Source organism: Ursus maritimus, unplaced genomic scaffold, assembly GCF_017311325.1.
Source record: "Ursus maritimus isolate PB19 unplaced genomic scaffold, ASM1731132v1 scaffold_2, whole genome shotgun sequence".
Taxonomy (NCBI): Eukaryota; Metazoa; Chordata; class Mammalia; order Carnivora; family Ursidae; genus Ursus; species Ursus maritimus.
Window position 1 is genome coordinate 1,761,596 of NW_024424452.1, and position 14,408 is coordinate 1,776,003.

Consider the following 14,408-nt stretch of genomic DNA (forward strand, 5'->3'; position numbering starts at 1 on the left):
TGGCCCTCGTGGGGGCCCCCCCCCGGGGGGGGGGGGGGGGGACAGTGTGCAGAGCCCCACGGTCCTGCTCCTGTAGGGCCGCCCACAGAAGGCACAGGAGCTCCGCCCCTTCCAGACGTCAGCACCATGTGCCGCTGACTGCAGCCTCACTGGAGGGACCGGTCCGCCCGAGGGCTTGAAGTGTCCTGCCTGTGCCACGTCTGGGGGCCGCCTGGATGTCTGGTCTTTGTGAAGCATCTGCCCAAGTCTTTCGTCCATTTTTTAAAACTTGGGTTGCCTGTCTTTTTCTTGGGGATTTGTAGTTCTTTACACATTTTAACATCCTTATGACTTTCTGCTTGAAGTCTCTGGCTGGGACAGCGGATTCATCTGTTTCTCCTTGCAGTTCTGTTAGTTGGCCTCTGTTTTGAGGCCCGTACGTGTTGAGGACGGTATCGTGGAGAAGGGGACCCTTTCCCGGTACGCAATACCCTGCTTTATTCCCGACGCCGGTTGTTGCGTTGAGGTCGGACTGTCTGAAACTCAGACGGATACTCCTGCTTTCCTTTGCTTAGTGTTAGCATGGTGTGGTTGTCTCCATTTACCTTTAGTCTGTATTTCTCAATCTTCACCGTCTTATACTTCACGCTTGTCATCTTTATAGCCATTGTGGTTCCGTGTAGACAGGTGGTCTTGTCGTTTGATCCACTCCGGCCATCTGTCTTCCGTGGGAGCGTGTGGACCACGGATGTTCCAAGTAGAGACTCCGCGGGTGGGCTCATACCTGTTCTGCTTATCACCCTTGCTCTGTGTTCCTGTGTTTGTGTTCCTGTCCCTCTCTCAGTTTTGTGGTTTTAACTGAGCACTTTCCAGGAGTCCGTCCGGACTAGCCGCTAGCCCAGGTGTGCTCTCACACGACGCTGCCCTGTCCCACGGGGGACCCGCCCGCCCCGGGACCACAGACGCCCCAGCCCGGCCCCGGCCCTGTACCCTCACTGTTCATTTTATGTAGCGGCGGGTGTGAGTAACCGGACACATCGTCGCCGTTACTTTGGACAGTCGGTTAACAATTAAAACTGTTTCATCTGGGGCGCCCGGGTGGCTCAGTCGGTGAAGCGTCTGCCTTCAGCTCAGGTCATGATCCCGGGGTCCTGGGAGCGAGTCCCATATCGGGCTCCCTGCTCCTCGGTGAGCCTGCTTCTCCCTCTGCCTCTGGCACTCCCCCTGCTTGTGCGCGTGCTGTCTCGCACATGAATAAATAAAATCTTGTAAAAAATAAAATAAAACTGTTTCCTCTCGCCTTCACTTAGCCTTCCGTGCTGTTGCGGTCTCTGTGCAGATGCGAGCTCTGAGCTCTCCCTTTCCTTCTCTCTGAAGAACTCGTTTTCACATTTGTCATGAGTCAGGTGTGCTGGTGATAGAGTCCCTCGGTTTTTCTTTGACAAACTCTTTATTTCTCCTTCCCTTTTGAAGGGAAGGGGAGTACGGAATTCTAGGTTGGCGGTTTTGTTTTTTCTCTGAACCCTGGCTATTTCACTCCCCGCTCCCGCCCGTCCGGCGTCTGAGGAGTCAGATGCCACTCCTCCCCTGTTCCTCTGGGGGCAGGTGCTTTCTTCCTCTGGCTCCGTTCAAGATCTTTTTATTATTTTTAAGATTTATTTGCTTTATTTTAGAGAGTGTGTGTTGAGGGGGAGGGGCAGAGGGAGAGAGAATCCCAACAGACTCCGCACTGAGCAGGGAGCCTGACGCAGGGCTTGATCCCAGGACCCTGAGATCATGACCTGAGCCGAAGTCAAGAGTCGGACACTGGACCGACTGAGCTGCTCAGGTGTCCCTGGATCTTTTGTCTCTGATTTATTACACTGTGAAGGTGACGTGTCTGGCATTTGTCCTGCTTGGTGTCTGCTGAGCTCCCGGGACCCGTGGTTTGGTGTCTGACATTAATTCGGGGACATTCCCAGCCATGTCTTCCGTCCCTCTCTCTTCTGCCGGCGTTCCTGTTGGCGTGGCTCCCACGCTTCCTTGCTGCCCCACGCCCTTGATATTTTGTTCAGTCTTCTCCGACCGCCGCTCTCTTGGCCGTTCTGTCGAGATGCCTCCGGCTCATAGTCTTTCCTTGGCCACGTCCAGTCTCCTGCAAGTGTCCTCTTCATTCTTAGTGATACTTCGAAGAGCAGAAGTTTCATCTTCAGTGGGATCCCATATGCAGCTTTTTCTCTACAGGCATCATTTCTACATCCTTTTAAAGAAATCTTTGCCTGTTCCAAGCTTAAGGAGACGTTGCCCTAAGTTTTCTTCTCGAATGTTCAGGAATGTTAGATTGCTACTCCACCTGGAATGGAGTTTGGGGTAAGATGTAAGGCAGAGAGTAGAGATTCATCCGTTCGGATGTCTGGCTGCCACAGCATCATTTCTTGAAGAGACCACGTCTTCACGGCCCCGCAGCCCCCTCTGGCGTAATCACAGGGCAGATGTGACACAGAGCCTGACGTCCGTTTCCCATCCCGCTGCCCCCAGTGCCACACGGGGGCCCTCGGAGGCATCCCGCGGCCGGGTGGGTAACTGAAGGAGTCTGGCACAGCCGGCCAGATGCTGCCCTGGGCCCTGGGCTCTAGACGCTCACTTGACCTAGAGGCCGCCGGCAGCGTAGTCACATGGCCCACGACTCATCCCTCTGTCCTGACCTCACCACAGATCGCAGAGCCCTCACGAAATCGGCGACCTTTCACTGTTGTCGGACCCACTCACGCCTGTGTTATAAAGGGGTTCATCATCCTCAGAGGCTCGTTCGCACTCTGGAGGCCTCATGCAGCGAGTGAGGCCGTGGAGGCCGCTGCCTCCCGGCGACCCCCTGGGCATCCCCACGGGCTTGTCGTGCCCCTGCAGGCAGCATGCTCCCCCTGGATGACGTCCTCCCATGGCCACGGGGCAGGAACGGTTTCCACACTCAGAAGCAGAGGGCCAGGCCATCGTGCTACAGACATCGTTCATGATGGCAGGGACAGGCCTCACCCTGAGGTCGAGGGCCAAAGGTCAGCCCCAGAGCCACACACCGACCACCCAGTGGGCCGCATGGCACCACACCGGCTCCTGGTCTCAGGGCCAGCTCCGACAAGCACTCTCTGGGACCCCCATCTCCTCTCTCCAGGGCCACTGGGGTACCAACCCGGTGTCTAGGACGGAGCCGGAGGTCAGGACCCCTCTGACAAAGGAGAGTTGTGCCCCTGCCCCTGTGGGGTGAGAGGGAGAGGCCAGACGGCACTTTCTACTCCATTTTGGGAGCAGGCTGAGATGGGTCTCAGGGCCCCACAGGCCACAAGGATGACTGACCACGACGGCTGTCCAGGCTTCTGACAGGCAAGTGAGCCGGGGTGGCCTCTGCGGGGAGCCTGGCACGTGCTTTATCCGCCGCACTCCCCTTGCGCCCTTACGGATCCCAGAGCTGTCTGCAGGCCTAGAGCTGGGCTGACATACCGTCCTCACCCACACGCTTGGGGTGGCCACGTCCACGCGAGTGGTCATCCCTGGGGAGCAGCCGTAGGAGCAGCAAGGATAGCATTCTTGGGAGGCGGTGGGTTGCGGGCACTTGGGGACCTGGGGCCTGTCAGAGTCAGGTCTGAGCTGAGGCGGGTGGAGGGCCCCCCGTGTCTGGCCAGCATTCCTGACGCCCCCGGCAAGACTGCAGAGCGCCGTGTTCAGAGAACCCCCGGAGGAGCGGCTGAACAGAGCCCCGGCACTGCAGGGGAGCCCCCCGCACCCGCCCAGACACTTGGCTGCTGTCCCTTTGTGTAATGCGCGACTCATCCCGTTCTCTGCCATCTGGGAAGCTGAGCATCACACACAGTCCGACACTTCGGCAAAACTGAAACTGTCATCCCGCTAATTACCCCAGCCTGTGAAGTGAGATTATCGGTACTTCGTGCACTGCTGTGTGTTCGGGGAAGATTAACCAAAACTAGTCAAAACATTAAATCACTAGGTGAAGTTTTTCAAAGCGAGCCCCACCCGCATGCTGCCAGAGGGCTGGCTGGGGGAGGCCCCGTGGGGTGCCAGGACATTTCATTGGGGAGCCATTTGCACCCCCCAAGTGAAAACACACATTCTTGTTTTTAGGTCAAGTCTAACTTTAATTAGCCACAGCAGTGAATAAATCCCAGCTTTCAAACCCACTCGGGACTGCTCTGCAGTGGCAGCTGGCTCACGTGACTCCTGCAGGCCTTACCGGGAGCTCAGGGTGGGTTCCGAGCGGAGGAAGGCAACTACTGGAATCAGACCGCTGAGACCCAATGTGTGTGTGTGTGTGTGTGTTTAAAGATTTTATTTACGTATTTGACAGAGAGAGAGGCAGCGAGAGAGGGAACACAAGCAAGGGGAGTGGGAGAGGGAGAAGCAGGCCTCCCGCTGAGCAGGGAGCCTGATGCGGGGCTCGATCCCAGAACGCTGGGAGCATGACCTGAGCCGAAGGCAGACGCTTAACGACTAAGCCACCCAGGCGCCCCTGCGTGTGTGTTTAATGAGCAAAGTGGTTCCCTGGCTTCTCGTTCCAGGCACAGGAAGCAATTATGAATTGTGTTCCGAACATAACTTGGAGATCAAAGCTAAAACAAAAAAAAATCTTAACATACAACTATAAATGGTCAGGCATAATTAGAACGCTTACAGAAACAAAAATAAATATAGGGCAGTAGGGAAGCGAGACTGTCTCAGGAAGGAACAGACGGAGCTCTGCGGCTGCCATGTTGGGGGGGTCCCCAGAGTCCCGAGCACAAAGCCTCTGGCAAACGCTGGCTGCGTGAACGCTGAGTGAAGGAGCCGGCTGAGCCGCTGGACGGGGTGTGAGAAGCTGCCCCTCACCGCTGCCTCATGACCAGAAAGGTGGCCGCTGTTCCCATCCAGTGACCCACACCAGCTGGGACACTGACCGTGAGGTGTGGGGGGTGCTCTGCTCCCGCGTGGGGTGCCCTGGTGCCAAACACGTGCGCCACATCTGCGGGCACGTGAAGGGATGCACGAAGGAGACGGCCCAAAGATTACCCAGAAATGGGCACAAGGGCTCCTTCCAGGGAGGCATCCAGGGGTGCTGGCCACGTCTACCGCAAACATGTGATTTGGGGGATACTTTGAAACAGACGCCAGCATCAGGATGTTCAGGGGCAGCCTGGTTCTGCTATCGTGCATCACGCTTGTGCTCGGGTGGGGACGGGGTCTCTGGGAGGAGGCCTGAAGCACCTGTCCCATGATCAGCGGGGGAGCCGGCTGGAGGGTTGGGGTGTCCCCTTGGGAGGCGATGGAAACCTGCAGTCTGATCCTGTGTTCTGAGCACAAGTCGAGGGTGGGGGTTCTTCGGGCTCGGGGCCCAGGTTCCCGGAGCCTGCAGCCCCCAGAGCAGCATCCATGTGGCTGTCGCTGCCCCGCAGGAAGAGCAGGAGCCAGACAGGGTGGCAGATTCCCAGCTCTGCCGCCCACTTCCCGTGACCCCCAGGCAGCTGAGCTCAGCCAGGCCCGGGCTGCCCCGTGGCTCACAGGCTCTGCAAAGTCCCGCCAGGTCTGGAAGTGTGCGTGTGCCCGTGGTGGCCCTGCTGCTCTGCCCTCCCCACGGCCTTGCTGTACGTGTCGCCTGCCCCGCCCGCAGGGAGCTGCAGGAGGAGAGCGGTCTGACTGTGGAAGCACTTCACAAGGTGGGACACATCGTGTTTGAGTTCGTGGGCGAGCCTGAGCTGATGGACGTACACATTTTCTGCACAGACAGTGTCCAGGGGACGCCCGTGGAGAGCGATGGTGAGTCTTGGAGCCCGTCCCTTCTCCCCACCCCCGCGGGCGAGGGGAAGCCAGGTCCAGGTCCGCGAGGCAGGCACTGCACTAGCACCTAGCTCTGAGCCTTGTTCCTCTTCCACAAAGTGACACAGTGACACAGCCGGGAGGACTGAACCCAAGAGTACATCCGGTTCCTCACACAGACCTGCCTGGTCATTGCTCAGTGACGGGCAGTTTGAGCGCAGGTGGGACGTCCATGCTCTCTCCTTTACACCCGCTGCAGAGATGCGTCCTCGGTGGTTCCAGCTGGACCAGATCCCCTTTGCGGACATGTGGCCCGACGACAGCTACTGGTTTCCCCTCTTGCTTCAGAAGAAGAAATTCCAGGGGTACTTCAAGTTCCAGGGTCCCAACACCATCCTGGACTACACGCTGCGTGAGGTGGACAAGGTCTAGAGACAGAAGCACGCTGGGCCCTGCGGGCCATGGGACCCACGTCACCCGCTCACTGAACGCCGAGGCGGGGCTTGCATCTCACGGGTGGGGTAGGGTGGGGTGGGCGGAGGTGAAAATAAAGACCTTTTACCTTTTTCACACTCCTCGCGGGACCCCAGCACGGCCAGCCCAGGCCTGTCCTCAGGAAGCCACCAGATGGCGGGGCTGTGACCACACCCTGGGACAGAGTGGGGTAGAGGGGACAGCTGGAGGACCATGCGCCGCTCTGGGTGGTGCCACGGGCTCTGGGTGGGACCAGCGTGGGCGAGCAGCTGTATCCTTGCTTACCACCGCTCCATCAAGGGGAAACTGAGGAAGCCCTGGCCCAGGTGTAAAACCCTGGTCGGACGCACCAGAGGCTGTCCACATCTCTGACCACCAGGAAGGGGGAAGGCAGAGAACACACAATTTACTCAGCTTTCGTAAACAGGTTTAATGGGTGTTCATGTTATTAATAAAAGTTTTGGAATGCAGGCCATCTGTGAATGGTTTCAGCGTACTGGGTGTAGGAGTAACTGACCCCACAGCCGTATAAAGTGCTCCGTACACCCAACTGGGTCACCGAGAGGGCGGGCCTCGAGGGCAGACGGGACCAGCGGGACCTCAGTCCGGGTGGAGTCCCACGTGCGCCCGTATCAGAGCCATCGTGTCCCGCTCCTGCTCTGCGTCTGCACGCAACAGCGAGCGAGCGGGGTCCCGGCTGGAAGGTCCCGGGCGGGGTTCCACTCCAGCCTTGCCGGAGTCAGGGAGCAGGGCTGTCCCTGTGGCATTCAGACCACACAGGCCGTGGAAGACAAGTAAGGCCCTTCCGTTGTCCCAGGCACCCGAGGCCTCCCCGGACACCACTGAGCAGAAAAACCCAAGCCCAGGAGTCCACTAGCAGCCCAGGCTCGGGCACACGGAGGCTGTGTGTGGGACAAAAGGTGACCTCTAGTGTCCCCAGCTGAAGGCACAGAAAGGATGTGACCCCACCCCCAGCAAGTCTCTCCATCTGTCTGTTGACCTCCCTGCAGGCCTGGGGGAGGGAGGGGATGGCCCAGAAGTGCCCCTGCGAGCAAGAGCTGCAGACAGGAGTGGCTCCTGGCTTCCACCACAGGGAGCGGCCGCGGGAACCTGGAGTCGCCTGCAGGTCCTCTCCAGAAAGCACGCTGCCAGTCTCCTTAGTGACCTGGGTGACGAGGCCCTCCCGCCTTCATGCTGCTGCCCAACACCTGTGCCCCCAGCCCCAGCGCGTGCAAGGCGGGGCCTACTCGGGGTGTCTCCCCGGCTCCGCACCGTCCTGGGGTGGCCTGTCCCTCACCGGCTGCGGGCAGGTGAGCAGCAGCCAACAGGGACGAACAGGAGGCTTAGAGATCACGCTTTATGGCTCGAGGGCACACAGGGCACTCACGGCGCCTGAGAACGCGTTTCTACGGCGGGGGTCAGAACGCGAGCACTGCCCAGAAACAGGCCAGGGACCAGAACGGCCCCTGACACGCTGGGCTCTGTGGATACGCCGCCCATCTCCTCGTCAGCCCAGGGAGGCACGATCCGCGGTCACGGGGCCTCGGACGGGGTGGGGCACAGCCGGCCTTCCCCCGCACCCCCACGGCTGCTCCACCAGCACAGGCACAAGCCACACGAGGGGCGAGCCCGAGTCCCGGCCCGACACGGTCGTCCACCAGGCTGTGGTGTGCATGGTGTCCTCGGGGAAGCCCACCTGTCTGCGGGTAGAGAAATCACCCTCGGTCCCCATGCTGTGTGCGGATACACAGTGGACGTGACCCAGGAAAAGCCCCGCGAGTCTGCGCGCGCCCCCGGGAGGCATCAATCTCAGGAATCCTGTGGTGCAGTCAGATCTCCTCCGGCAGCGCTCGGGGCCAGGGAACAGTGCGCTCCAAGAGCCGCAGGCCTAGGGGGAAGCACCTGCCTGTGTTCACACGAAAGGGATTCAGAGCAGGAAGCGCCCGGCCCGAGACACACACGAGCCCCAGAGCTCCTGAACAGACGCCCTCTGGGCCTGCGGGTGCGGGAGGGAGGCTAGAAGGAGGGGTCTGAGGGCCTAGAGTAAAGTGAGGTTGTGTAAAGTGAGTCAGCCACGGGGCACGGACCCCTCCTGCACAGCCCGGCTGGGACACCGCCCCCCGCCCACCCTCCTCTGCCCTTCCAGCGTCCAGGCTCAAGGTCTCTAAAGAGAGGGGCGTCCAGGCAGCTGCGAGGACGGAGCCGTTGCTGCACTTGGACAGACAGAAGCACCGCTTCACCTTGTCTCCGACATCACGTGCCACGGGCTACACACGGGTCCGAGAGTGAGCGTGCACGCAGGGAGGCACGCAGGACACTTTGCCCTAGAGACCAGGTCAGGGCCCCCACAGCACTCCCTGGGGCTTGTCCTCTGAAATCAGCGCCCCCGAGTCCCCGCCCCACGCACTCTCACACTGCCGCTCCCACATCTGCCCAGGACAGCCTGCTGGCATCCAGGGACGTGCCGGGTACAGCCACCTCTCGCCCAACACAGGGACAGTCCTGCCCTCTGTGGGGTCAGCTCCTCCAGACCCTCCTGACTGCTCTAAGCCCCTGGCGGCCCCTGCACATGACCCCCCAGCACCTGCTATTTGGAAACCATCCTGCTGCCCTACCCTCTGGAAATCAGGAGAAAACCATTCCAGGGACCCTCAACTTCTCCTGGCCAAACGCACAGGCAGTGTGGCAGGTGGGTAGGTGGGGTCAGGGGCAGCTGAGCAGATCCCCGTGGCTTCCATGGACGCTAAAAGGCCTGGCGTCATGTCCTCAGCCCTGTTCCCCATGAGGGGAGGAGCACCCAGACCCTGACCCCACCTGGCCCCACCCGGCCCGGGTGTCAGCCCAGCACCGGGGACCCCGTGGTGGGCGGAGGGCAGCTGCTGTCTGAAGGGAATTAAACAGGGACACACCATTTGGAAAGAGGTTTTAGTGAGGCCGCCCAGAGCTCGCGCCCCAGGCCTCTGGCACTAGTGAGGAGACACGCCGTCCCGCGGGGACCTTGGCGGGGTCAGGGAGCTGTTGGGTCCAGCGAAGAGGAAGCTGAGCTTGGGCTTCAAGTCGTTCCACACCTTGCTCATCTGCAGGAGACAGGGAGCACAGCAGGATGAGAACGGCTGCCAGCTGGCTCCATGCCCCCGTGTTGTTCTCCGTAAAACCCCCGAGGAGCCCCGACACGGCCCGTGTGGTGGCCCCGTGCCACTCCCCCAGCACCACCAGACCAGAGGGCAACTGGCCCTTCCCCGGCCTGCCTCCCATCCCCTTCCTCCACAGCGGACGGGGAAACCAGACAGAACGGTGTGCCCTGCACACGGGCTGACGGGTGGGACCCGCCGCCCGACAGCTCTGCAGCACTGCCCTGCCAGTGTGGCGGGTCACACACGACAAGGTCCACCAGAGGAACACAAGATGAACAGCGTGCGTGGGAGGAGGACATGCTGCCTGCACTCGCTTGCACTCTGGTATCCGGGTTAAGAAGCAGATACCAGCGCACGGGGAGGAGGGGGCTCGGAGATCAGCCTCCCTGGGCCAGAGCCAAGTCCACGCGGGGCCCTGGCGGCCTCCGGCACAGCGAGAGGAGCCCATTCCTCTCTGGCTGGCTGACACGTCAGGACGCTCCCCAGGGACACAGACGCTGCAGTCCCACACGCTTGTAGCCCCTTACCCTCGGGATCCCACACCGATCCTGGAGGCCGGGGAGGCCCGTAGCACACACCACCTTTCAGAAACGTAAACTTGCCACAGAGGTTAAATGACACAACCGAGGCCAGAGAGTTCCACCAGGCGCGGAGCTGGGACTGAGGCCCACGCTTTGGGAACTCTGGCCTGAGATCCTGAGCTCTCCTACCGTACCAAGGAGCTGGAGGTGGCCACCGAGAGACACACCCCTCCAGCAGGTAACTGTACTCCCGGGGCTACCAGCAGGCCTTGAAGGGACCCAGGACACACCGTGTCAGAAAGCAGCGGCCGGCCAAAGCAGAACCACATGCCGACCATGTACAAGTTTCTTCAACCCTAGCCAGACATGCTGTCTTCTAGGCTGTCTGGAGAAGGACGCGCCTGTCCCCATTTGAGGTGGAGCGAGGAGTCCAAGACGAGCTAGTACCACACACTCCGGATCCTTGGGGCCAGGCAGGTGTCAGCAGAGCCTGCCAAGTCTCTGGACAAGCAGAGCACAGGCTCCGAGCAGCTCAGGAGCCACCGTGTCTCAGGAGACACGGACCAGGGCTCTGCACCAACCCCTGCCTTCTCTGACCGAAGCCCCACCATCTCTTCTCTCAATTCTGGGGGATGCTGCGCTTTACCCTTGACTGCAAAATGCCTCCAAGACAGGAGGAAGGCTTCCTTCATGGTCTCACGCTGCCCCCCCCACCCCCCAAGAATCGCGAGGACAACTTTGCCATTGCCGTTTGACTACATGAGACAGCAGATGTGAACAAGGCCTGTTAGGGTCCCGTGCTCCCCCAGCTCACGACCCTTCCCCGGCAATTCTGCAAGGCCAGCTGCAGAAGTCCCAGGCTCCCAGACAGAAAGGTGCTGGCCGAGCGTGGGGCAGGCGCGGGAAGACCCACCTCCTTGTGCCCTTGGATCTGCGAGTTGACAAAGGCACCGAGAATGTGGGAGGTGAGGGGCAGGTAGACGTGGACCAGCTGCATCTCCTGGTGCAGGCAGTACAGGGAGAAGTAGCTCCGAAGCTCCATCGTCTGGATGGCGTTCTCCTGCTGCAGAGAGAGGAGCCGCTCGCTGCACCAGGCCCAGCAGACGCTGCGGAGCGCCACGCCAATACATGGCCTCTCCCTGAGCCCAGGGCCTCGAGCCCTTCCCTGCATCGCCGCTGAGAAAGTTCCAAGCCACTCGCCCCAACCAGGCATCCCCAAGGCCCTCCTCTGGGCACCGCGGGGCCGCCCCCCCCGCCGCTACACCAGCCCAGGGCAGCGACGCTCTGGAAGCTCAGGAGCCAGGCCCGAAGTACACTCCGGGGTCCAGCCAGGCCGGGCATGCAGCGGCTCCATCAGGCCTGCTCACAGGCAGCGCGGCCGGGGTTGGGGGCGGACCCGGGCCATCCCCGCCCCCTGTCCCCCCACGCCAGAACCACCTCGACGATGCGGGACTCCAGCTGCTCCACGGAGTCGGGCTCGCGGCTCTGCACAGCGGCGCTCATCATCTGCCTCTTCATCAGGCTGTACTTGTGCAGGGCACGCTGGTGCTTGTGCAGAACGCCCTTCTCGTGCCGCTCACACAGGTCCTGTGGGGGGAGGGGCACTTCGCTCAGCCACCAGCCAGAAGGGACCCCGGGCCACCCTCCCCCGGTGGGAGGCAGCGCAGAAAGGGGAGCAGTGGCAGGAGACTAGGAAACACACGCTTCAGAGGCAGCACTGCTCACACTCGAGCCCCTTCCTCTTCAGAAACAGTTCCCACGCACGCCCACTCACTCCACGCTCAGGAAGTGTTCATGGAACAGCGGTTCGGGAGACAGGCCCGGGGTCGAACCAGGAGGGGTGCGGTGCGAATCAGCACCACAAACCAAAACCCACATAAAACAGGCCCTGTCCACAAGGGAAGACGGACAGTAAAGACGGAAGATGGACCTCCAACTTCCTCGCTGCCCAGTCTCCGGAAGCCTGTGTCCCCCCAGCAGCAGAAAGATCCGTCTCCAAAAGGACGAGGCACTGGCATTTCCCTGGGGCCCTAAAATAGCCCCAATCAGGAATCTTGTGGGAAACACTGGCCAGAGAATCACAGTGCTGGGATCTGAAGGCTACCTGGCCACCATCCAACCTAACAGAGAGATCCCTGCTGGAATCTTCCTCAAAGCACTGGGGCCCCTCTCCTTGAGCTCACCACGAAGGATTCTCTGGCCTCACAGACAATCCGGCCCGTCACCGATGCTGCCACGGTTCGGAAGCCAGCTCTACACCCAGCTGGAGTCGGACCCAGAATCTCTGCCCACGGAAGAGGCAAGCTGCCTCAGCGCCAGGCCAGCCCCCCACATATTTGTAGGGACCTAGCACACTCACACACGTTCACACACACACGCTCACAGGCCCAGATGCACACTCATATACACACGTGCGTGCACACACACATGCATACACGTACACATGTTCATGCATATGTACACACGTGCAGACACGTATGCTCACGTGCATACATACGTGCAGTCACATGCATACATGTGTACACACGTACGTACCCGCATACACGCATGTATGCGTGCTCACACATCTGCACACATACGCATGTACACACACACCCATAACACGTGCCCATGGAAGTTCATACATATACATGCACGTGCACACACACTCGTGTGCACGCATTCATACACGTGTACTCACACACACGCATATACATATACATGCACTCGTACATGCCCTCACATTCCCACACGTGCGCACGCATACACATATGCACACGTACACATACATACACGTGTGCACACGTGCACACCCACACACAGTCACATGCATGCATGCACGCACACCCGCCATTCTCAGACCAAGGAAAGCCAGAGGCCTGTCTGCACACCTGCACGGGCCACAGCCCAGGGCACCTGCAGAACCCGCCAAGGGGAAATAACACTGGCAAGACTGCCTACGGCCCATCTTCCCTCCACAGCCCTGGCTTCGCGGCTCTTCGTCCACTCCTCTGGAGTCACACCCCTGAAAGATCATGGATCCTTCTCAAAAGCTCTGTCCTTGGCCAAGGAGCGGCCAGACTCACTTTATAGGACTGGAGCAAATCCAAGAAGAGGTTCAATTTCTCCACCACGTCATTCTCTTCCTGTTTGCCCTAGAAAACAAGGGTGGGTGGGTGGGTGACCAACACAGAGCACCACAGGACCCACAGACCCAGCCAGGGCCCCCCATCTGCAGCCCTGAGCTGGCTCTCCCCTCCAAAGCCACGAGCCAGCTCTGCAGAAGAGCCCCCTTCCCACACAACGGCCCCCCAGCACAAGGCAGGGAAACCACAGAACCCAGCAGCTGAATGAAAACTACAGCCTCGGTTCCCAAGGTCATCTGCCCACTTGTGCTCACTGTTCGACACCACTGGACCTCCCAGCATACCAGTCACAATAGAGCTGCGGCTAGGTTGGCTTCCTGGGAACCGTCCATACTAACACTGTGCTCACAGCCACATGTCCTGAAGGGCTCTAGCACAGCTCATGTCCCTCAGCTACCAACACTTGTCAAGCACCTTGCCCGGCTGTTTGCTGAGCACCTCACCTGGGTGTTTGCTGAACACCTCCTAGCCATTCACCAACCACCTCTCAGGTGTTTGGTGAGCACCTCACCTCTCCCAGGTGCAGAGCAGGCTCCTCAGAGAAATGAGCCCCTTTCACAACCTCTAGGGCTCCAGCTATGGCACAGCATGAAAAGCTCATCTCAGAAACCACACATCGGACTCTGTGTGTAGAGGGTGCAGCCAGAAGGCAGAAGATGGGAAGAAACGAGGAGACGAACCTGACCGGGTTACAAGCACTGCCCTGGGAGCCAGGGGCTCCCGCCCAAGTTCTCCCACCAACTCAGGGGACCTGGGACTCACACCTGCCGAGCTCAGAGGTTCCAGGCTACTCATCCCCACACCCACAGCCAAGACTCCAGCCAATAAGGTCACGGGAAAATTACAGGTATGTTCCAGGTTTTTTAAACTTGGAAAGGAAAACACCAGAGGTCCGCAAGTGCCCTGCTCCCGCCTGACTGGGCAGAGGGGCACAGGACGGAGGTTCCCTGGTCTAGCAGCAGGAGGGGCCATTCCTGCTCACGTCACTGGCTAGGTCCCAGCTCTCTTCCGATGCCACACGAGACGCCAAACCACCATCCTGTCAGCATGGAAAAAACAGCCCACTGTGAGTCTCTGCTGCCCCGCTGGGATATAGCGACCTGGGGCCCCTAATGGGTCTGGGGAGAATGAAACCAAGGTGTGCGGAAGCGGAGTTGGGAAAACCAGCCCTCGAATGTCTCCTCGTGCAGCGAGCGTGAACACAACTCCAGCCATGCTGGATGAAAGTCCCGACAGGCGTTTGATCCAGTTTCACATTAAAACTGTATTGATTTCACTTCAACGTGAAAACCACGAGGAATAGTCAGGAAGCGGCACTTCCTCAGACACCACAGTTCAAAGCAGCATCCGCAAGCTATCAGAGGATCTCAGAGCTCGGCAGCTGGGGGGGGGGGGGG

At 60.0% G+C, this 14,408-nt stretch overlaps 2 protein-coding genes across 6 annotated transcripts in view; one reads left to right on the forward strand and one right to left on the reverse strand.

Moving 5' to 3' along the window:
* Positions 1–6,701, forward strand: part of NUDT1 (nudix hydrolase 1) — an 11,786-nt gene extending 5,085 nt beyond the window's left edge. For both annotated transcript variants that reach the window (XM_040634684.1, XM_040634683.1), the window contains exons 3-4: positions 5,612–5,757; positions 6,017–6,701. In XM_040634684.1, coding sequence (XP_040490618.1) covers positions 5,612–5,757; positions 6,017–6,189 — 319 coding nt within the window. In that variant the 3' untranslated portion in view covers positions 6,190–6,701. The remainder of the gene's footprint in view (positions 1–5,611; positions 5,758–6,016) is intronic.
* Positions 6,702–9,142: 2,441 nt separating this feature from the next.
* SNX8 (sorting nexin 8) overlaps positions 9,143–14,408 on the reverse strand; it is a 38,708-nt gene continuing 33,442 nt past the window's right edge. For 2 of the 4 annotated variants that reach the window (XM_040634680.1, XM_040634677.1), the window contains 3 exons: positions 11,324–11,473; positions 10,800–10,949; positions 9,143–9,308 (listed from right to left, as the gene is read on the reverse strand). In XM_040634680.1, the coding sequence (XP_040490614.1) occupies positions 9,198–9,308; positions 10,800–10,949; positions 11,324–11,473 (411 nt within the window). In that variant the 3' untranslated portion in view covers positions 9,143–9,197. Of the gene's footprint in view, positions 9,309–10,799; positions 10,950–11,323; positions 11,474–12,951; positions 13,021–14,408 lie in introns of all 4 variants that reach the window. The other 2 variants (XM_040634678.1, XM_040634679.1) reach the window with 2 other exon arrangements.